The sequence below is a fragment of the Rhea americana genome, unplaced genomic scaffold, assembly GCF_003343005.1.
Source record: "Rhea americana isolate MKP2758 unplaced genomic scaffold, rheAme1 scaffold_17, whole genome shotgun sequence".
Classification (NCBI taxonomy): Eukaryota; Metazoa; Chordata; class Aves; order Rheiformes; family Rheidae; genus Rhea; species Rhea americana.
In genome coordinates this window covers 2,756,850-2,773,210 of record NW_028185816.1, presented here as the reverse complement: position 1 = coordinate 2,773,210, position 16,361 = coordinate 2,756,850, and the positions used below count along the sequence as shown (strand labels likewise).

At 36.8% G+C, this 16,361-nt stretch overlaps 2 protein-coding genes across 7 annotated transcripts in view; one reads left to right on the top strand and one right to left on the bottom strand.

Moving 5' to 3' along the window:
• DNAJC24 (DnaJ heat shock protein family (Hsp40) member C24) overlaps positions 1-12,516 on the top strand; it is a 40,358-nt gene extending 27,842 nt beyond the window's left edge. Inside the window, exons 3-6 of one of the 2 annotated variants that reach the window (XR_014895324.1) lie at positions 67-205; positions 5,948-6,012; positions 8,418-8,732; positions 9,817-9,887. Coding sequence is in view for 1 of the 2 variants with exons in the window: in XM_085300874.1 (XP_085157000.1) it covers positions 67-205; positions 9,817-9,885; positions 11,044-11,168 (333 nt within the window). In the remaining variant the exon portion in view is untranslated. Of the gene's footprint in view, positions 1-66; positions 206-5,947; positions 6,013-8,417; positions 8,733-9,816; positions 9,888-11,043 lie in introns of those variants that run through there. The other variant, XM_085300874.1, reaches the window with a different exon arrangement.
• IMMP1L (inner mitochondrial membrane peptidase subunit 1) overlaps positions 12,311-16,361 on the bottom strand; it is a 38,574-nt gene continuing 34,523 nt past the window's right edge. For 4 of the 5 annotated variants that reach the window (XM_085300870.1, XM_085300869.1, XM_085300872.1 and 1 more), the window contains exon 8: positions 12,598-12,717. In XM_085300870.1, the coding sequence (XP_085156996.1) occupies positions 12,613-12,717 (105 nt within the window). In that variant the 3' untranslated portion in view covers positions 12,598-12,612. Of the gene's footprint in view, positions 12,466-12,597; positions 12,718-16,361 lie in introns of those variants that run through there. The other variant, XM_085300873.1, reaches the window with a different exon arrangement.

Genomic DNA, 16,361 nt, shown 5'->3' with positions numbered 1-16,361 from the left:
TGCTCCTCTTCCACCCTCCTCACTTCCCTCCCCTCAACTTTTCAAAATCTTTTTTTTGATTGGCAGTATCACCCAGACAAGCAGAGCGCAGATGTGTCAGCAGGAGAAGTGGAGGAGCGCGTGCAGAGGTTCATCGAAATTGATCAAGCGTGGAAAATTCTAGGGAACGAAGAGACAAAAAAAGAGTATGACCTGCAGCAGCGTGGTAGGTTCCTGCCAAGGAGTGCTGTAGTGGCAGCAGCTCTTTAAAGCAGGGTCTGGGCGTAGTAGTTAGATGGTATTTTAAAATGCTGTTTATTGCTGAAGCAAATGTTTCTTTCACTCTTGTCCTACTTTCAAATGTGGATACATTATTTATAGCTTTTGCTACACATACATTACTTAGTGAAAACATTGAATTGCTTCCAACAAAACATTAGGTGGTGGTGTTCCTAATAATTTTAATCAATACGAAAGACTAATTACGGAGCATAGCCCTTTATACTTTATTAAAGCAGCTTCATTAAGTGTTCTTAATTTCTTAAATTTAAGTCCTATACTATATTTGTTGCAATATTTTAGATGTAGATATTGCACAGTTTATATCTTGTATTCATGCATATGGCTTTATGAGCACTTCACAATCATTAAGGCAGATTCTTTTTGTGTCTGTGTTAGGGTAGCTTTCATAATTCATCTGTAATCTAAAGTTGCCTTTTTAAAGCAGGTTTATAAATAATATTCTGATATAACACATTAACTAGGCAACTCTAGCATGCTTTTCTTTTTATACCTCTCAGAAAATAGCGTCTTAAAACAGTGACAGGCTGTTGTGAGAAAGAAAGGGGGGAAATGTAGGTCAGGTCTGTCACACATGGACTACCATTACATGAAGTGATAGGCTGTCTTTCTGCTCTGGCCTCAGGATAGGAGTCCCTCAGCCTTCCATTAGAACCTTCAATAAATGTATATCCACCCTACATGTTAATGGGGGGAGTCAATAATAGTGTATCGCCTGTGGGGAAAACACTCAGTCGCACTCTGCAGTAACACACTCGGGTCCAGCATTGACGTGTAGCCACCACCACTTTTGAATGTGTCTGATAAAAGCCCACTGTCTCTGCAGCTTGTTATTGAATTCTCTTCCATCGTACATTGGCACACCATCAGACCTTTCTCTCTTGTTCTGATTTTTAACTCCCCTGCCGCTGTGGAAACCAGAACTTTGAGAGACAAAGGCTTAGTCATTCTAGCAGATAGGCATCGCTGCAGGATGAAAAGGAGGATATATAATTGTATACACCCAGTATGAATTCTCTAGCTAAATAATCTTATATTTCAGACTTTGTGTAGGGTTTGGAAAAGAGGGTGGAAAAGAGAAGTATTGGACAAGTCTTAAAAAATGGATTTGGTGCTAGTTGCTTCTCTATAATGTAAACAGTATTATCATCTCATGATGATAATTATCGTTATGAATTATCTCAAGCTTATTTTAAAAATGTCAGAACAGGAATTTCTGCTACCGTCTCATTTTGTCGTACTCTTGGCTTTGTAAGTATCAGCCGTGTCATCCATTTTCACAAACTGCACATATGCAGGAAAAATGAAATGCTTTCATTCGGTTATAAGTCCTTCACAATGTAGTGGAAATTTACCTAAAGCTTAAATAATGAACATGAAATGTTCATTTTCTTGGGTCAACTTTATCCAATGTGGTCCAGAAAACTTCATCAAAAATTAATAACCTACTTTGTTTTCCCATGGTATTAAAGGATCTTACTGTAAACTAGTTTCAGCAGAATTTATGCTATGATATTTTAAATGTTATTTATATTTATTGAGATTCTTTTGCATCCAGATGAGTTTTTCTAAAGAGCCATCTCAAGACTGTAAAAACACTTAGTTTTAAAAAAAAACAAAAACGAACAAATCATACATTTGAATGCTCCTTTGACACTGAACTATGTATTTTGAAAATGGGATATATGTTCATATTGAAGGTCTTGTTCACGGAGGACCCAGTGTTTCAAACTAAGCAAAACATGTAACATACATGTGCGGTGTTGCTGGATTCCTGGCAGCATGTCCACTTGCAGCAGAATGATGGCAGGATAAACTCTAGTTGTCTGACTGCCTGTCAAGTTACTTCTGAAATCATGATTCTAGACAAATTCATAGACACTGCTTTAAATGCTCACAGAAACAAAGGAACTAAGACAGTGGCTAAGGGAAACAATGGAAAGAGAGAAAATACAGCAAGTTAGTAAGATTTTTAAAGCCTAGGAAGCAGAATCTCGACAATGCCAGTGTGCGTGTGTGCAGCAGCCAGCCAGGAAGACRTCCTTTCTACTGGAGGCTTTTCCCATTGCATGGATTGCTTATTTGTGTGTATCTTACTGTATTAACTATTGTATTAACTAATCCATAGTTTCTTGACTCAGAAATTAGTGGCCAGAGAAGTTCTGCAATTCTGTGGGGCTCTATGACTTTTTTTTTTTTTYTTTTGAATCATTGTGAATAACAAATAAATGTGCTCTCATATCTTAAATAGTTTTATCTGAAGGTCTCCTAGTAATTTTTGGTGCCTTCAGGACAGAGTACTRAAGAGCTACAGACAAACCTCAGACTGTTTAGAGGTTTGGCTCAGATACTTATCCAAACTTTCCTAGCCTGGAAACCTTACAAGAAGGTTTCCTTTTTTTAATGTTTTGTGGATGTTTTTTCTAACTCCTTGTTTTATCATATTGGTAATGACATAAGAATACCCTTTCATCTTTTGCTTCCAGTCTCTGAAAAATATGGAGGGTGGGAAAAAATATCACCTGTTATAAGGGGACTTTTCTCTTCAACAGATTTTCATCTTAATACCTTGTTTATTCGGTATCCCATTTATAAAAGAAGAATATGCAGTTAAAATCAACAGTCTGGCAGTAATAATTACAAATGGTTTTCAGTGAATTTAGCATGGAGAAAATCTGGTGTGTAGTTTTCGTATCAGGAGTTGCGTGAGGCCTAAAAGTTTGATTTTTTTTTTTTTTTTTTTTTTTTTTTTTTGCCTTGAAAGAATAAAGAGTTTTCATAGAATCATGTAGGTTGAAAGGGACCTCCACAAGTCATCTAGTCCAATCTCCTGCTCAAAGCAGGTCCAGTTAAATGACTTGCTCAGACTTTGTCCAGTCTCATCTTAAATATTTCCCAAAGATGGAGATTCCACAACTGCGCTGGGCAGCTTGTTCCAACTTTTGAACAACTTCAGGTTTTCTCAGCCTCTCTCTATACGCCATGTGCCCCAGCCCTGACCATGTTGGTAGTCCACTGGATTCGCTCCAGGATGTCAGTGGCTTGTACTGGCAAGCCCAAAATTGGACACAGTATTCCAGATGCTCTTTTGAGTGTTGAGTAGAAGGGAAAAAAAAATCCCTTCCTTTGACCTGCTGGCTATACTCTTGCTAATACAGCCTAGTATGTGGTTGGCCTTTGCCGCAACAGTGCTCTACTGACTCATGTTTAGCCTGCATCCACCAGGACCCCCAGGTCCTTCTCTGCAAAGCTACTCTCCAGTCAGTCATCCTCCAGCCTGTAATGGTACATGGGGTCATTCTATCCCAGAAGTAGGACTTTGCATGTGTCTATATTGAACTTCATGATGTCCCTTTCAGCCTGTTTCTATAGCCTGTGAAGGTCCCTTTGAATAAAAGCCCTGCAACTTGTGTGGAATTTTGTTGGCTTAAATACAATGGCACTGTGCATCTAAGCAATCATATAACTCAGATGATGATTTTTATACTTCATTTTATGTTTGGCTAATTAAAGATGGAATAATTAATAAGTAAGAAAATAAAATCAATAAATCAGTGACTTTTAGTGATTGATTKCTGAAACTAAATATAGCAAGCAATTCAAAACTAATAATGGGTGGACACTAAAATTAGCTGCTTTGTATAAATTTATTGGTGGGGAAAGGGGGAGGCACCAAAATTTAAAAGATTTCCTCCCATCTATGGCTCTAGTGAGGTTCTTTCGAGGATAATATGTTTTTGCATGTGATGATGGACACAGGTGTCCATAAAGTGCAACCATTTGTAGGGCTGAGTATGTAACCATCAATGGGCATTTTCCTACTTGAGCATGTACCTCCTGTTGATTTTCAATTATTTAATTTTATTTTTAGAAAATTAATAAAGATGCAATTTTCATACATGAATACACTTTTCAGCTTATTTTCCCTTTTGTTCTTGTGTCATTTCTTAGGACCTGTAATTCTTGGTATCTAATTTGGAATTTCCAGTTTCGACTTGTATCATTTATGTCTCATCCTGTCACTGTGCACCTCTGAGAAGGATCTGCTTCCATCTTCTCTGTACCCTCCCATTGAACAGAGCAGTAAGAGCGCTCCTTAGCCTAAAAAAGCTCAGTTTAGAATGTCTGGTTGTTAACATTGTCAGTGAAAGCTGAATTATTATTTTTAAAACTTGAAATTTCATCTTCTGAGGATGTGTCCTCACTCTCAGCAGTTAAGCAGTGTTTCTATTTCAAGTTTAGAAAGGTAATCCTGTATAGATGTAGTCACAAATTAGGAAACTGGAAAACGTAGCTCATTTTCTCCCCTTGCTCCTTCCTTTCCCTCTTCTAATGCAGTAAAATGAAAAGAGTGCTTTGAAGATGGTCACTTTCCCTTTATCCARTATTCCCTACTGCTACAGCTATGAAGTGATGATGCTGTATTAGACATAAAGATATTTTAAATAATTTGGTAAATAAGATGTGAGAAGAATAGCATTATAAATCCACTACAAGGAGAAGCAAGATAGAAGCCTACAACAATGCTTTTAGCAGCCAGCAGAAATGACAACTGAACACCTTGACTACCATGTTGTAAGAAAAAAGTTAGAAGCACCATATCTTAGTTCCTTGTTAAGAGAATTTATTCTTTACAAATACTTTTAGAATAAAGCTTTAAACATGGCCATTAAATTAGGCTTTTCAGTGTGCTAGGTCATACTCTGAAGTGACAGAACTGCACGTGTCTAACCAAGTATTTTAGACCCTCAACTAATGTTGGAACACAAGCTCCTACCACAACTCTGTGGGTTTAACTTTAATCTGTATTGACTGCAAATGAAGCAGTATTCTCTTTGAACAAGTACATACTTTTTCATTAAGAAAACTCTTAACAAACAACTTCTTTACGATTTTAAATAAAAGCAAGCATGATTATTTTTAATTATGTCAGAGATTCAAGAAACTTAAGTAATTGTTTAAAAAATAAATAGCTTATTGGGAAAATGAAACTTCTGAAAATATTCAGATTTTGAGTGCTATGATAACTGATTTTGTCTAATCATTTTGAGACTGAGTAGATACTATGAACTGTATTTGGTCTGGCAGTGCATACCTTGAACTTTTTTTAAAAATTACTTGTGTTTAAAGAAAGATCCAATCCTTCCAATAATAAGATAAAGAGCTAGAAAAATCTTTTAAGTGTTACGACTACTTTTACTATTATCATAAACTGTTAAAAGGGTTAAATTTCCTTTTACTGCTTTCACCCCCCTTAAAACTCAGTCCTAAATAGCCCAAGAAATATTTATTGTATCCTCAACTGAAACTTAAATACCTTTCCTCTTTTACAATTTCTGAATGACCCAGCAAGAGCTCTAGTAAAGCTTTACTGAACCAAGCTGCTAATAGTTATTTAATGTTGTTCTGTAGCCTGAAAGAATCTCAGTAGATTTCTTCCTTTTAAGCTCTTTGAATTGCGGGCTCATAAACCTCTCTGATGAGCCTGCCAGTGTTTTCTTAGATCCTGCAGTTGAGACAATGGAGCTGCAAAATCCTTTCACCTCTTGTTGTCAGACAAATCCAGTAGATTGCAAGGCCAGGCAGGCTATACTTCTCATGAATTTAATTTTGTTTTTTCAAGCTATGATAGGTAATCAGGTCTTCATGGTTTTCTGTATCTGTTCAGGAAATGTGTTTCAGGAAGTACAACTCTACACACAGGTCTACAGATTGAGCTCACGTCACATTGAAGTAAGCACACCAAACAACGCAGCGTTGGTAACGATACCAGTCTTAAATAACCTTTTCCTCCTTCAGGGGAAGAAAAATCAGGTATCAGTTTACTTCAGGCAATCGTTAACCATATGTGGCTGTAAGATGCATGCTAATAACAACGTTGATGAAATAATAATAAGGAAGAGCACAAGAAATAGTAGAGAAAGTAACACACTCTGTGAAAACTGTTAGGTTTGTAGTCTTGCTTGCAAGTTCCCCAAACTCATATAAGGCTCAGCCTCTTATGTTTAAATAATTGGCTAAATCTATTTGTGCTGTCTTTAAAGCATTTTTGACTGGAGAGCTAGAAAGTAAACTAGCTTTGTTCAGCTCTGCAAAATGAGTTTCTCTTCCTTGATGCAAACAAGCAAATAATTGCAGCATGCAAAATTATGACTGACTTTGTGTGTACTGGATTATGTGTTATGCTTGGGGACTTAGGAAGAGAATGTATTAATTGAAAATTAACATTTTTAAGATAACCAGTGAACTCTTTCAGGATTGAGCATCAGATTAGGAATGATCTCCATCCAGTCTGGGAATTGTATGGAAGATGAATTTTTTCTGTTTAGCTTTTTAATTACAATTGCAGTAAAGAATTAGAAAAGCTTGGTTGGAATTATGTTCACTGGGCTTTATCCTGTACTATGTTTGTAATATGAGAGATGATAGTTTCTCAGCCACCTTCTTCATTCCTCTACCAGTAACTTGATTTAGGAGGTATGGTAACCTTGTGAATTTGCACCTCACCACTTCTCTTCATGGCACCATATGGTCCATCTGCCCTTATATTTTCTGCTGGCAACATGTGACCCAGACCTCCACCTCCAATTCTGCAAAATTTGTTCTGACTGAAACCCTGCATCATGAATTTGAAATAGGACAGCCTGATTTCTTGTTAATTCCATTTTTTTGCTACCTGTAAATGAAGCTGAGAAACAACTGCTCTTCCTACAAACATTTTCCTTTGAATTTTTTTCTTCCTACTATTAAAAAATTCAGCAAAATAGGAAGAGCTTGTGTTTTTCATACTATTCTCACACTCTTAGTAGTTTTCTCCCACTGCAGTGGAGAAAAGAACCTGAAGGTAGACTTCAGCAATTTGATCTGTGCTTTTTTCTTAAAAAAGAGGAGGAGGAATCTTCACTTCAAATAAGGCCTGCTGGAGGAAAGGCCTCTGACAGTTTTTGTGGGTGCTTTCAGGCCATTCACAGTTCCTCTTACAATGTTTTGTGGCTAAAAGGCTGTAAGTGGTATTAAACCAAACTAATTTCAGATAGCATGGCAAAGTTGAGATGATTTAATCATTTATTTTATTTTGGATATTTCATGCAGTTAACCAGTGTTCTCGCAAGGTGAGTGTCTCTGGTGAGGAGCAAAATGATGTTGTCCCTTTGTAAAACTAAAACACTACTCCTAGCTGTGTTTATGTAATTGATAGCAGGAACAACACTAAGAACAACTGATTGTTAGATGTGTCTTCTCATTTTCTTTCATTACTCTCTTGCTTTTTTTCCCTCCTCCCTTTCTTTGATAGCAGTACGTATTTTGTGTGAGTGGGCTGATTTTCTTTTAATACTGACCTTTCCACTACAGAATAGGTGTTCAGCAAAACATAAAAAGGGGCTCTATTGAGCCTCTCGTTATTTCCAGTGTGTCTGAATTGTTTTAATCTTATTCATTAAAACTAATTTAGGTGAAGTTCATTCCCAAGGATCTATAATATAGCATGCTTTATATTATTAATTTTTTTATTCAGCTAATAAAATAYCGCTCTTTATCCAAATCACTATTGCATTTTTTACAATGTGTTAGCAAGTTCTGAAGAGTGAGGTGGTTGATGATGATGATCAGATGATGATGTTTGGTGATAAAGGAGGAAATAGTCCATTATCTGATCAGAATAAAGGTCGGAAACGTGCTGTTTTTCTGGAGTTTTACAGGAATGCTTATATATAACTGTCTTACCTGAGAGAAAATGTATTCAAATAACTAGTCTGCTCAGAATCACAGACCATCAGTTGCCAGGGCGTCAAGTTATCATCAGAATCTCCCAAATTAGAATGTTGCTACCACTCAGTTACAGAAATAGTACACAATATTTTGTTTCTAAAAGCTTTGCAAAATGTTGAATTTCAAATGAAAAATGACTAGATTTCAATCTATACTGTATTCCTAAGTACCTTAGACTCCTGCATTTCAGTTATCACCATATCTCTCAGTGAAATAGTCAACAAAATATAATCTCTCCTCCCTGGATTATTTTATTTTACCTTAAATAACCACTTAACAGAATCTAGACTCAGTTTGGGAGCAGGAACTGGCCCGTAATCATTAGACTACAAAATTGTGATCCCTGTCTTGTGTCTGTTTTGTTCCAGGGAATTACTTTCCATAGTGCAAGAACTTCCATGAAAAGGGGAGAATTTTCTCACCTGGAATAACATTGTATAGAGCATCCAACCTCTCAGATTGTAGCTGAAGGATATAGCTGTGAAGCAGCCCTGTTTCTACTGAATGTCTACTGAAGACTACTGAAGTCTTCTACTTCACGGAGTGAAGAAGAGTTTACATAGGAGAATATGGGAACCCATTCAGAATACTGTCCAATCTAGTGATCAGAGCAATTTCTTGGGAGTTAAAATTATTTAAAGTACTTTTTTTAAAGGACCTCTGACTTCTTCATCAAGTGCTCAGTAAGCAGTTCTAGAATAAGAACTTCCTTCACTGTCACTTTACCTTTCATAGAAAGCCATACACAAGAGTACATTCTGTAGAAAGCTTGATGCTGTTAAAGTAGAATAGTCACTGAAAACTCACTGATCCAGGTGAAGGAACACCTACTTTCTTGATAACAACCTAGCCAAATCTAAGATACTTCTGTGTATGTGTTGAAGATCAGCTTTCAGGCATTTCTGGTTCTTTACAATAAGGAACCACAGTGTCTGTGGAGCTGGAGCTTCCACATGTAAGGCAGCAGCTGGAAGGTTTTGTGTAATAAATTATAAGGTTTTAATGCCCTTTTTTGGATGTTACCTTTTATTGCTTCATTTGCAATTTTGCTGAGCAAAGTCTTACACTGACAATTTAAATTTGTGCGAACTGTGTGCATCGATTGTGAGAATGCTGATAAATTATAAAAGCCCAGGATATCTGCTTTTCCAAAAGAGTGAATTGTATTGCACACTTTACATTTAATTTCATATTGTAACTCAGTTCATGTTGAAAGAACGTAGGAGATCATATGGCAACAGATTTCAATCTATGTTGAGAGACTCTCTCCTACTCTGAAACTGTTTTTCGAGTATCTTTTGTCAGTGCAGGAATTTTAGTGTTCTTCTCCCAGGCAACTGTAAAATGTAATTTGTGCTTATACAAGGGTTCTTATCTGGCTTCTTTCAAAAGCACAAGGAAGCAGAGGTTCACGATTTCAGCTTTTAGATGTATAGCTACAGCTAGGCTTTTCAAAGGTATTTTGTTTCAAAAGCTTGCCCCTAATTTCACTGTCAATTTTGGGGATCAGCAAAAGAATGGATATCAGTGATGTCGTTCTTATAGTAATACGTCTTCAACGTTTATTTTCCTGGGTACAGAAAGACATTCCCAGGTGTATGCAGAGATATGGAAGCTACAATTTTAGAAAACTGCATTTTTAATGGTATGACTCTCTGGTAGGGACAAAATTGAACTGCTGGGTATATAAAACCATTAATTTACAGAGAAGAAATAAGGACCTGTATGTTGACAAATGCTGAACATTTGTCACTGTTTTCTTTGTAGAACATAATCTGATGAAAGAATGGCCACTGCATGCACAAGTTTATCTTGAGGATATGTCCTGGAATGAAGGTATGAGTGCCTCACTTGTTGTCATTAGAAATATTTTCTATTTTTTTCCCTGTATCTTATACCTCTGTGTTGTGGTTTTTATTTTTAACTTTCAAATTAGTTCCCTCTTCTTCACTTCTTTAACTATTTTCCTCTTATTTAGCTATTCTGTTGTCTGTTTTTGCCTGCTGTTTTTCCATTTGTCTGTTGGTTCCTGTCATTCCTATCTTTTGAAAGTCTACCGAAGTCCTTCTCTAGTACCGTGCAGTTGGAAATGGCATTTAACTTTTGATGCTTTTATTGTGCATTCATTCCTCACCTTTTTTCCTGCTTGGATATTGAGAGTTTGTAGGACCATTTTTTCACCTAGCTATCTTCTTGCAGCATAATTGTTTTTTTGTTGTCGTTGTTTTTTTTGTTTTGGGGTGTTTTTTTTTAGATTTCTGGATTCTCTCAGACTCTCTTATGTATCATCTTATGCCTTCTGTGATGTGTAGGATGGAAGTGTTCTCATACATATTTTCCCTTCTAACAGTGTTTCACTTTTTTTCCAGTATTTCATTGTAGGTTTATCAATCATTTGACTTGCTTTTTGGATAGCTGTTCCTGATTTCTTTTATTTTTTTCTCCTCTTCTCTCCCTACCCCTACCCTATCCCCCCCCCTCCAAGCTGGGTGGTGAGGACCTAACTTCTTTCTTTTCTTCTGTTATACACTTCTTCCGTGTGGTAGCCTATTTTAGAACCATCTGTGATCTGACATCTGTATGACTAACCCTCCTTATTTTGTTCTTAATTGCTTTCCTGATCTCTCTGAAGTTCTTGGTACTTTGTCAGAATCAAGTCTCATTCAGAAACATTCAGTGGCTTAGTCCTTTTAACATACGGCTGGTTCACTGATGTGCACCTTCTCATTTGGTGCAAGTATTTGCTCTTTTAAAAAAGACTACACTGGTCCTAGTTGCTTGGCCTAAGAACTTCTCAATCACAAAAACATGCTTCAAGAGTAAGTTTTATGTTGAGTAACAAATTATAGTCTAGGTACTGATAGTCACAATTCAACAAGGAGAGGTCATACATGAAAATTATGTTTTGTTATTAACAGCAGCTTTGTGAAGATCTAAAACAATTTATTGKTTTTTTCCAGGCACTAAAAGCTTTTTTGTTTTCTTTTGTGGCAGGTGAACAATGTTATACTCTTTCCTGCCGATGTGGTGGAAATTACACTGTCTCCAAGACTGAAAAAAAAGAAGTGTCTTTGGTTTGTTGTGACACATGTTCACTAGTTATAGAGATACTTCAGTGATTGTTTCAATCAAGCACATTAACAGTTAAAAACTTTTAAAAAACATTGGATAGAAACAGTGGATAAACAGGGGACAGCATCTGCTGAGAAATATGTTAAAGAAAAGGAGGACACTGCCAGAACAAGTTCAGTCAGGCTTAAAAAAGGAAAGATGCTGAACTGCTAACATAGTTCTGCAGAAATGAAGCTTGTTTTTTCTTCCTTTCTTAAAGAGATATTTATTAAAAAAAGCTCTGCAACTCAACACTAAGTTCTGTACAACTGGAATGTATCATCTGCTGTAAATGATGTTTTTTTCCCCAGGTAGGAACAGAGTACTACTTTCAGTTTCAGTCTGTATCAGCTACAGCTTGGGTACTACCTCCTAAGGTAAATCCTTTTAAAACAGCTGAGTTATAAAATTTAATCAGAAATGATCCATGTGAGAATCCTTTGAAGATAAAGAGTAAGGCACATAAATGTAAAACAGGAACATTTTGATTTCTATGCTAAATATTTAACTTACTTTACATTGATTTCTCACAAGGATTTCAGTCCTGGAAAGAGAGAGATGGAAGAGAACTGCAGAGCTAGGATACCAAGGAGTGCATATATACCCCTATGCACTGGACTGCAGCAGTGTAGCTGCATTAATGCAGCAGGAGCATGCTTTTGAATTGACCTGAACTATACCTCCATCTCCTGAACAAATACAATCTTGATTCCACAGATCAAGGAATCAGGAAGCTGCACTCTCACCTCTAACAGATACACAGTCCACAGGGCCAAACTAGAGGTAGTTTGAGGGAAAAAAACTATAAAATACATATAAATAAGTAGATATCAGATCCTGAGCCTGACTGTTACTCTTTTCAATAACCTTTTCAGTGCCTTTTCCTAATGTAGGCGTTGTCTGTGTGTGTCTCCAGATGTGCTGCAGTGTAACTCTGTGGTGCATCTCCTTCATCCCTTGTTAACAGTCAATGTTAACCTTTTCTTTTAGTAAGAAAGAATCAAAGCTTTCTAATAAATGCAAGCACTTACTGTGAACAACCAGAAGAAACAGAGTAAGGAAGAGACATACCATTTTTTTGATGGTGATGATGGCAGTGTATCATTTCAACTTTTAAATTAGATGTAATAGCAGGGAAAAAAAATCTCTGTCAGGTAATACTTGTATTTATTCTAAGCAAAAAATAGTTCCATTGATTTAGTAGAAAGCAGTAAGAAAGTTGGCACTAGTCACTAATTAATCGTCAAGAAATCTATGGCCATTAGGACTTGCACGCAGAAATCCAAAGTCATTCAGAGGCCATATCTGTAAAATAAAATACAGCAACAAATAAAAATCTTTTTATCACAACTCAAAGTTTAGTATTATTATTCCTCTTATTTATTATATGCTTTCCACAAACCGTATCATTTCTTAATTCTTTGGTTGGCAGTATAGCAAAAAGAACTTTTCTCAACTGTGTATTTTCTTTACTGAGGATAATATATAATTTATATTGGGAGGAATTCTCATCTTGATGCTGGCTGGCAAGAACCAATTTACATACATCATGCCTTGCTGTGAAGAACGTCCCAAATTAATTTTTTTTCAGCCTTGGAAATAAATACATTGCTAGAAAGTATCTTTTTAATTCTAGATTTTCTGATTTGTGAATGTTACAAGAACTTAGAAAGCGTGTATTTCACTACATGGGGGAGAGAAAAGAATACCATGAATGTCAACTACCAGTGACGATAGTTCTATGAGGAATATTTTTGCACAATAGGCATTTGAATTGCAAACTCTTAAAAAGGAAAAATGGAGGGTTATAAGTAAGCTTAGACCATCTAAACGTGTATAAATAGGTGGAGCACCAGCCATCATCAGATGCTCTCAACCAAAGGGCTCCTCTGAGAAGGGGAGAATGTTGGAAAGAAGGAACACAAGTCATGATCATGTACAGGCAAAAGTGTCAGAAAGATGCTCACTGGAAAGAAAGAGTTTTTTTCCCTCCTGCAGAGGACTATATTACATAGCTATTAATACTGCTGATGACTCCCAAGAGTACTTTCTTCTGAACACTCACTAGTAAAATGTATGCATGTCTTGGATGTTAAGAAAAGTAATAGGGGATCAAGGACAGTCTTTTACACTTTGTCTTTTGTCTCCCTTGGCTGCCAAATCTTTTCATTACAAGTTCTCTCAGAGATGGCATGGGGTGTGTGGGGGGGGGGTAGACTCAGCAGGAATAGGGGAAAGAGATGATTTTGAAGAATAAATCCAATTCTGTGGCTCTAATCCCATGAAAATCTCAGAGCCCCTGCTCAAGATAAAGAAAGAGAGCTAGACAGAGAAAGGTTTGTTCCCAATGCATTTGTTAGAATGTATATCTTACTCTTTTTTTTTTTTTTTTTTTCCTCCTTTGAATCTGGTCTTAAGGAAGGTATAGAGTCACCTTCCAGGAACAGCAAATTCCTCTTCCTCAGAGTTCATGGAACAGCTGCAACAAAGTAGGAGCCTTTGCTGTGTTGTGTGTGGAGTGCAAAAGCAATTTCCTCAGCTTGAAAGAGGAAGTGTAGTGTCAGATTTGGTATTTCAGTCTCCATGATTTATCCCCTGTAGTGAAGCCAATGACAGACAGAGGCAGTTCTTAAGGATGGGAGACACAGTAGCAAGACTTACTTCGCATYAAGTTATGCTAGCCTGGGACAATGTACTGCTAGAAGCTCCCCAGACCTGCCTCCCCGCTCAGGCCCCTTGCAGTGCTGTGGTAAAATGCCATCAGGGGGATTGTACCTGGCCCTGGAGGAAGCTAGAAGGTGGAGTTATTCCCAGGATCTCAAGTTCTGCAGATATGAGAAAGCTGCAAAGCTCTGCCATGTAATTATCTTTCAAAATACATATCTCTCTTGGCCCAGTACAGTTAGAGGCAAGCAGGAGGGACACCTGCCGATGTACAGAAATACACAGAGCTAAGAGCCCAGTCTCTCTATTAGCCTCTGAGCTCTCTGAAGTTCCACGGAAGTATCATAGAATTGGTAAGGTTGGAAGGGACCTCTGGAGATCATCTAGTCCAGCCCTCAAACAAGTGGCCCATACAGGGATTGAACCCACAACCCTGGCATTATTAGCACCACACTCTAACCACCTTAGCTAGGTATATAGGCATATGGAAAATAACAGAAGGATACCCATGATCTCGGCAGGAAGTAAAGTTACAGAATGCAAGGTTCTCCAGAGAGGGCTGATGCTGGCTCTAGGCTGGGTGTCAAGTCTTTTCGTTGGTCAAGAAGGAACCATGAGTGAAAAGGAGAATAGGAATGTAGCCATGCTACAGGCTGATGTAAGTAGCCTGGAGGAGTTTCTTAGGCCATTCACTGATAAGCAAATCTTCAGGCTTCTTGAAACACATGTATTGCAATTTGACTTTATTTCAGTAAAAATAATRAAATTAGTTGTAAATGCTGTTTTGAATATATGGTTTCAAATGCATCAGAGTAGTCTTACTGGTAGATTTAAAATAAAAATTATGTTTTATCTAGTCTGCATACATGAAGGAATCCAAGAAATAACACTTATAGTTGGAAAGGAGACAGTGCAAGCATTTTATGTGAAACAAAGACATACCGCTGTGTATAATAATTCCCAAGTCTTTTAAAGTTATGACAGAAGTTGAATCTGACTTGTTGGTTCAAACTGGCCAGTCCAATTAGTGGCTGTTTCCCCTTGCCCTCTTCATCTTGCCTATGTAGATTTGATCTGATGGATGGGGGATAAAAGGGGCTAACTAGCTCTTTTGAAGATACTCTGCAGCTTTATTTTTGACTTGAAGCCTATGTCCAGGGAATGTATTCGACATCTTATCTAGGACAGCATGAAGCATGAGTACTGTTGAAGTGGGACTCCCTTTAATGGGAGCAATTTATTGCATCTGCGGTTGCTTTGATTTCAGAAGCCTTTTTACCGAATAAACTTGTTTCTCAGAGTGGCAGCTAATACGCTGGCAGAGAGGAAAAGGGGCAAAAATCATCAAGTTGTCACTACTTGTCTATTGGTTAAAAAAAATAGTACGCCAACACTGCATGAGAGTCTTGGGTCTGAACTTCACAGATAAGCTGCAGAAAGAATATTTCTGTTTTGTCAAGAATAGGTTGCCTAAACAAAGTTGGTGTAAGCTCACTCTTCTGTTGAAAACCATTACTTCCCAATTACAGTCTCAACATTCTTGCTAGCAGAGGGTTTTTGCATCCTTCACTAAAAAGGTAATTTAACATTCCAAGGTATTATTGCATTTGTTTCTTCAAAAGCCACTGTAAAATGAAGCCAAGTAAGCTCCCATTCTCAAGGTAGTAAGAGATTTTTCAGTACAGAAAGGCCAAATCTCTAGCAGAAGAAACTACATTAGAAARCATGTATAAGGTTTTGGCCAATGGTCTACTAATTAGCTACCACCACGTGGGTATTCTGCTGCCTTTCACTGTAATGTTCAGTAGGAACATACAATAGCAAGATCAATGTATTCTGGTATGAATTACCATAAATAACAAGATCAATGTATTCTGATATGAATTACCATAAATAACTCAAACTATAAGCACTTTTGAAGAGTCAAATATTTTTTTTCCTTTTGTTAGTTACCATATACTTAAATCTTATTAAGATGTTAATAATCACTATCATATGCATCATCATAAAACAACTGCTACAAATTTTTTTAAAAAAATAGTTATTTTGATCCATATCAATGGATAGCTTATCTTTTAAAACAGACAATATTCTGGAGTCCTAAAGTACTTCTTCAATAGGTTATTTTACAGACTTTACTGTGTGCTTTAGAGTTCAGTCCTGTCAGTCACTTCTCTGATGTCTCTCAGACATGTTTTTTGTTGGAGTACAAGGTGGGCAAAAGTTTATTTCTGTGGAAAGAATCTGTGAATAATGATGGCTGTCCACACGCATAGGTTATCAATTTGTAAAAATTATTTGGTAACAATCCCCTTAAAGTAGTAAATACCATTTTTTACTTTATGGGCATATCAATTAGAGATTTTTTTTTTCAGTTGGGTGATTAATATCAGATTCTTATTCAAAGGGCTGTCAGTATATAAGTATTAGTTGTATTTTAGCAGTTAATAATCCAAGTTAAAAATAAGGTCACAAAAAGACACCAATTTAGAGTCAGCTTTTTTTTTTTTTTTTTTTTTTTTTTTTTTTTTTTTTTT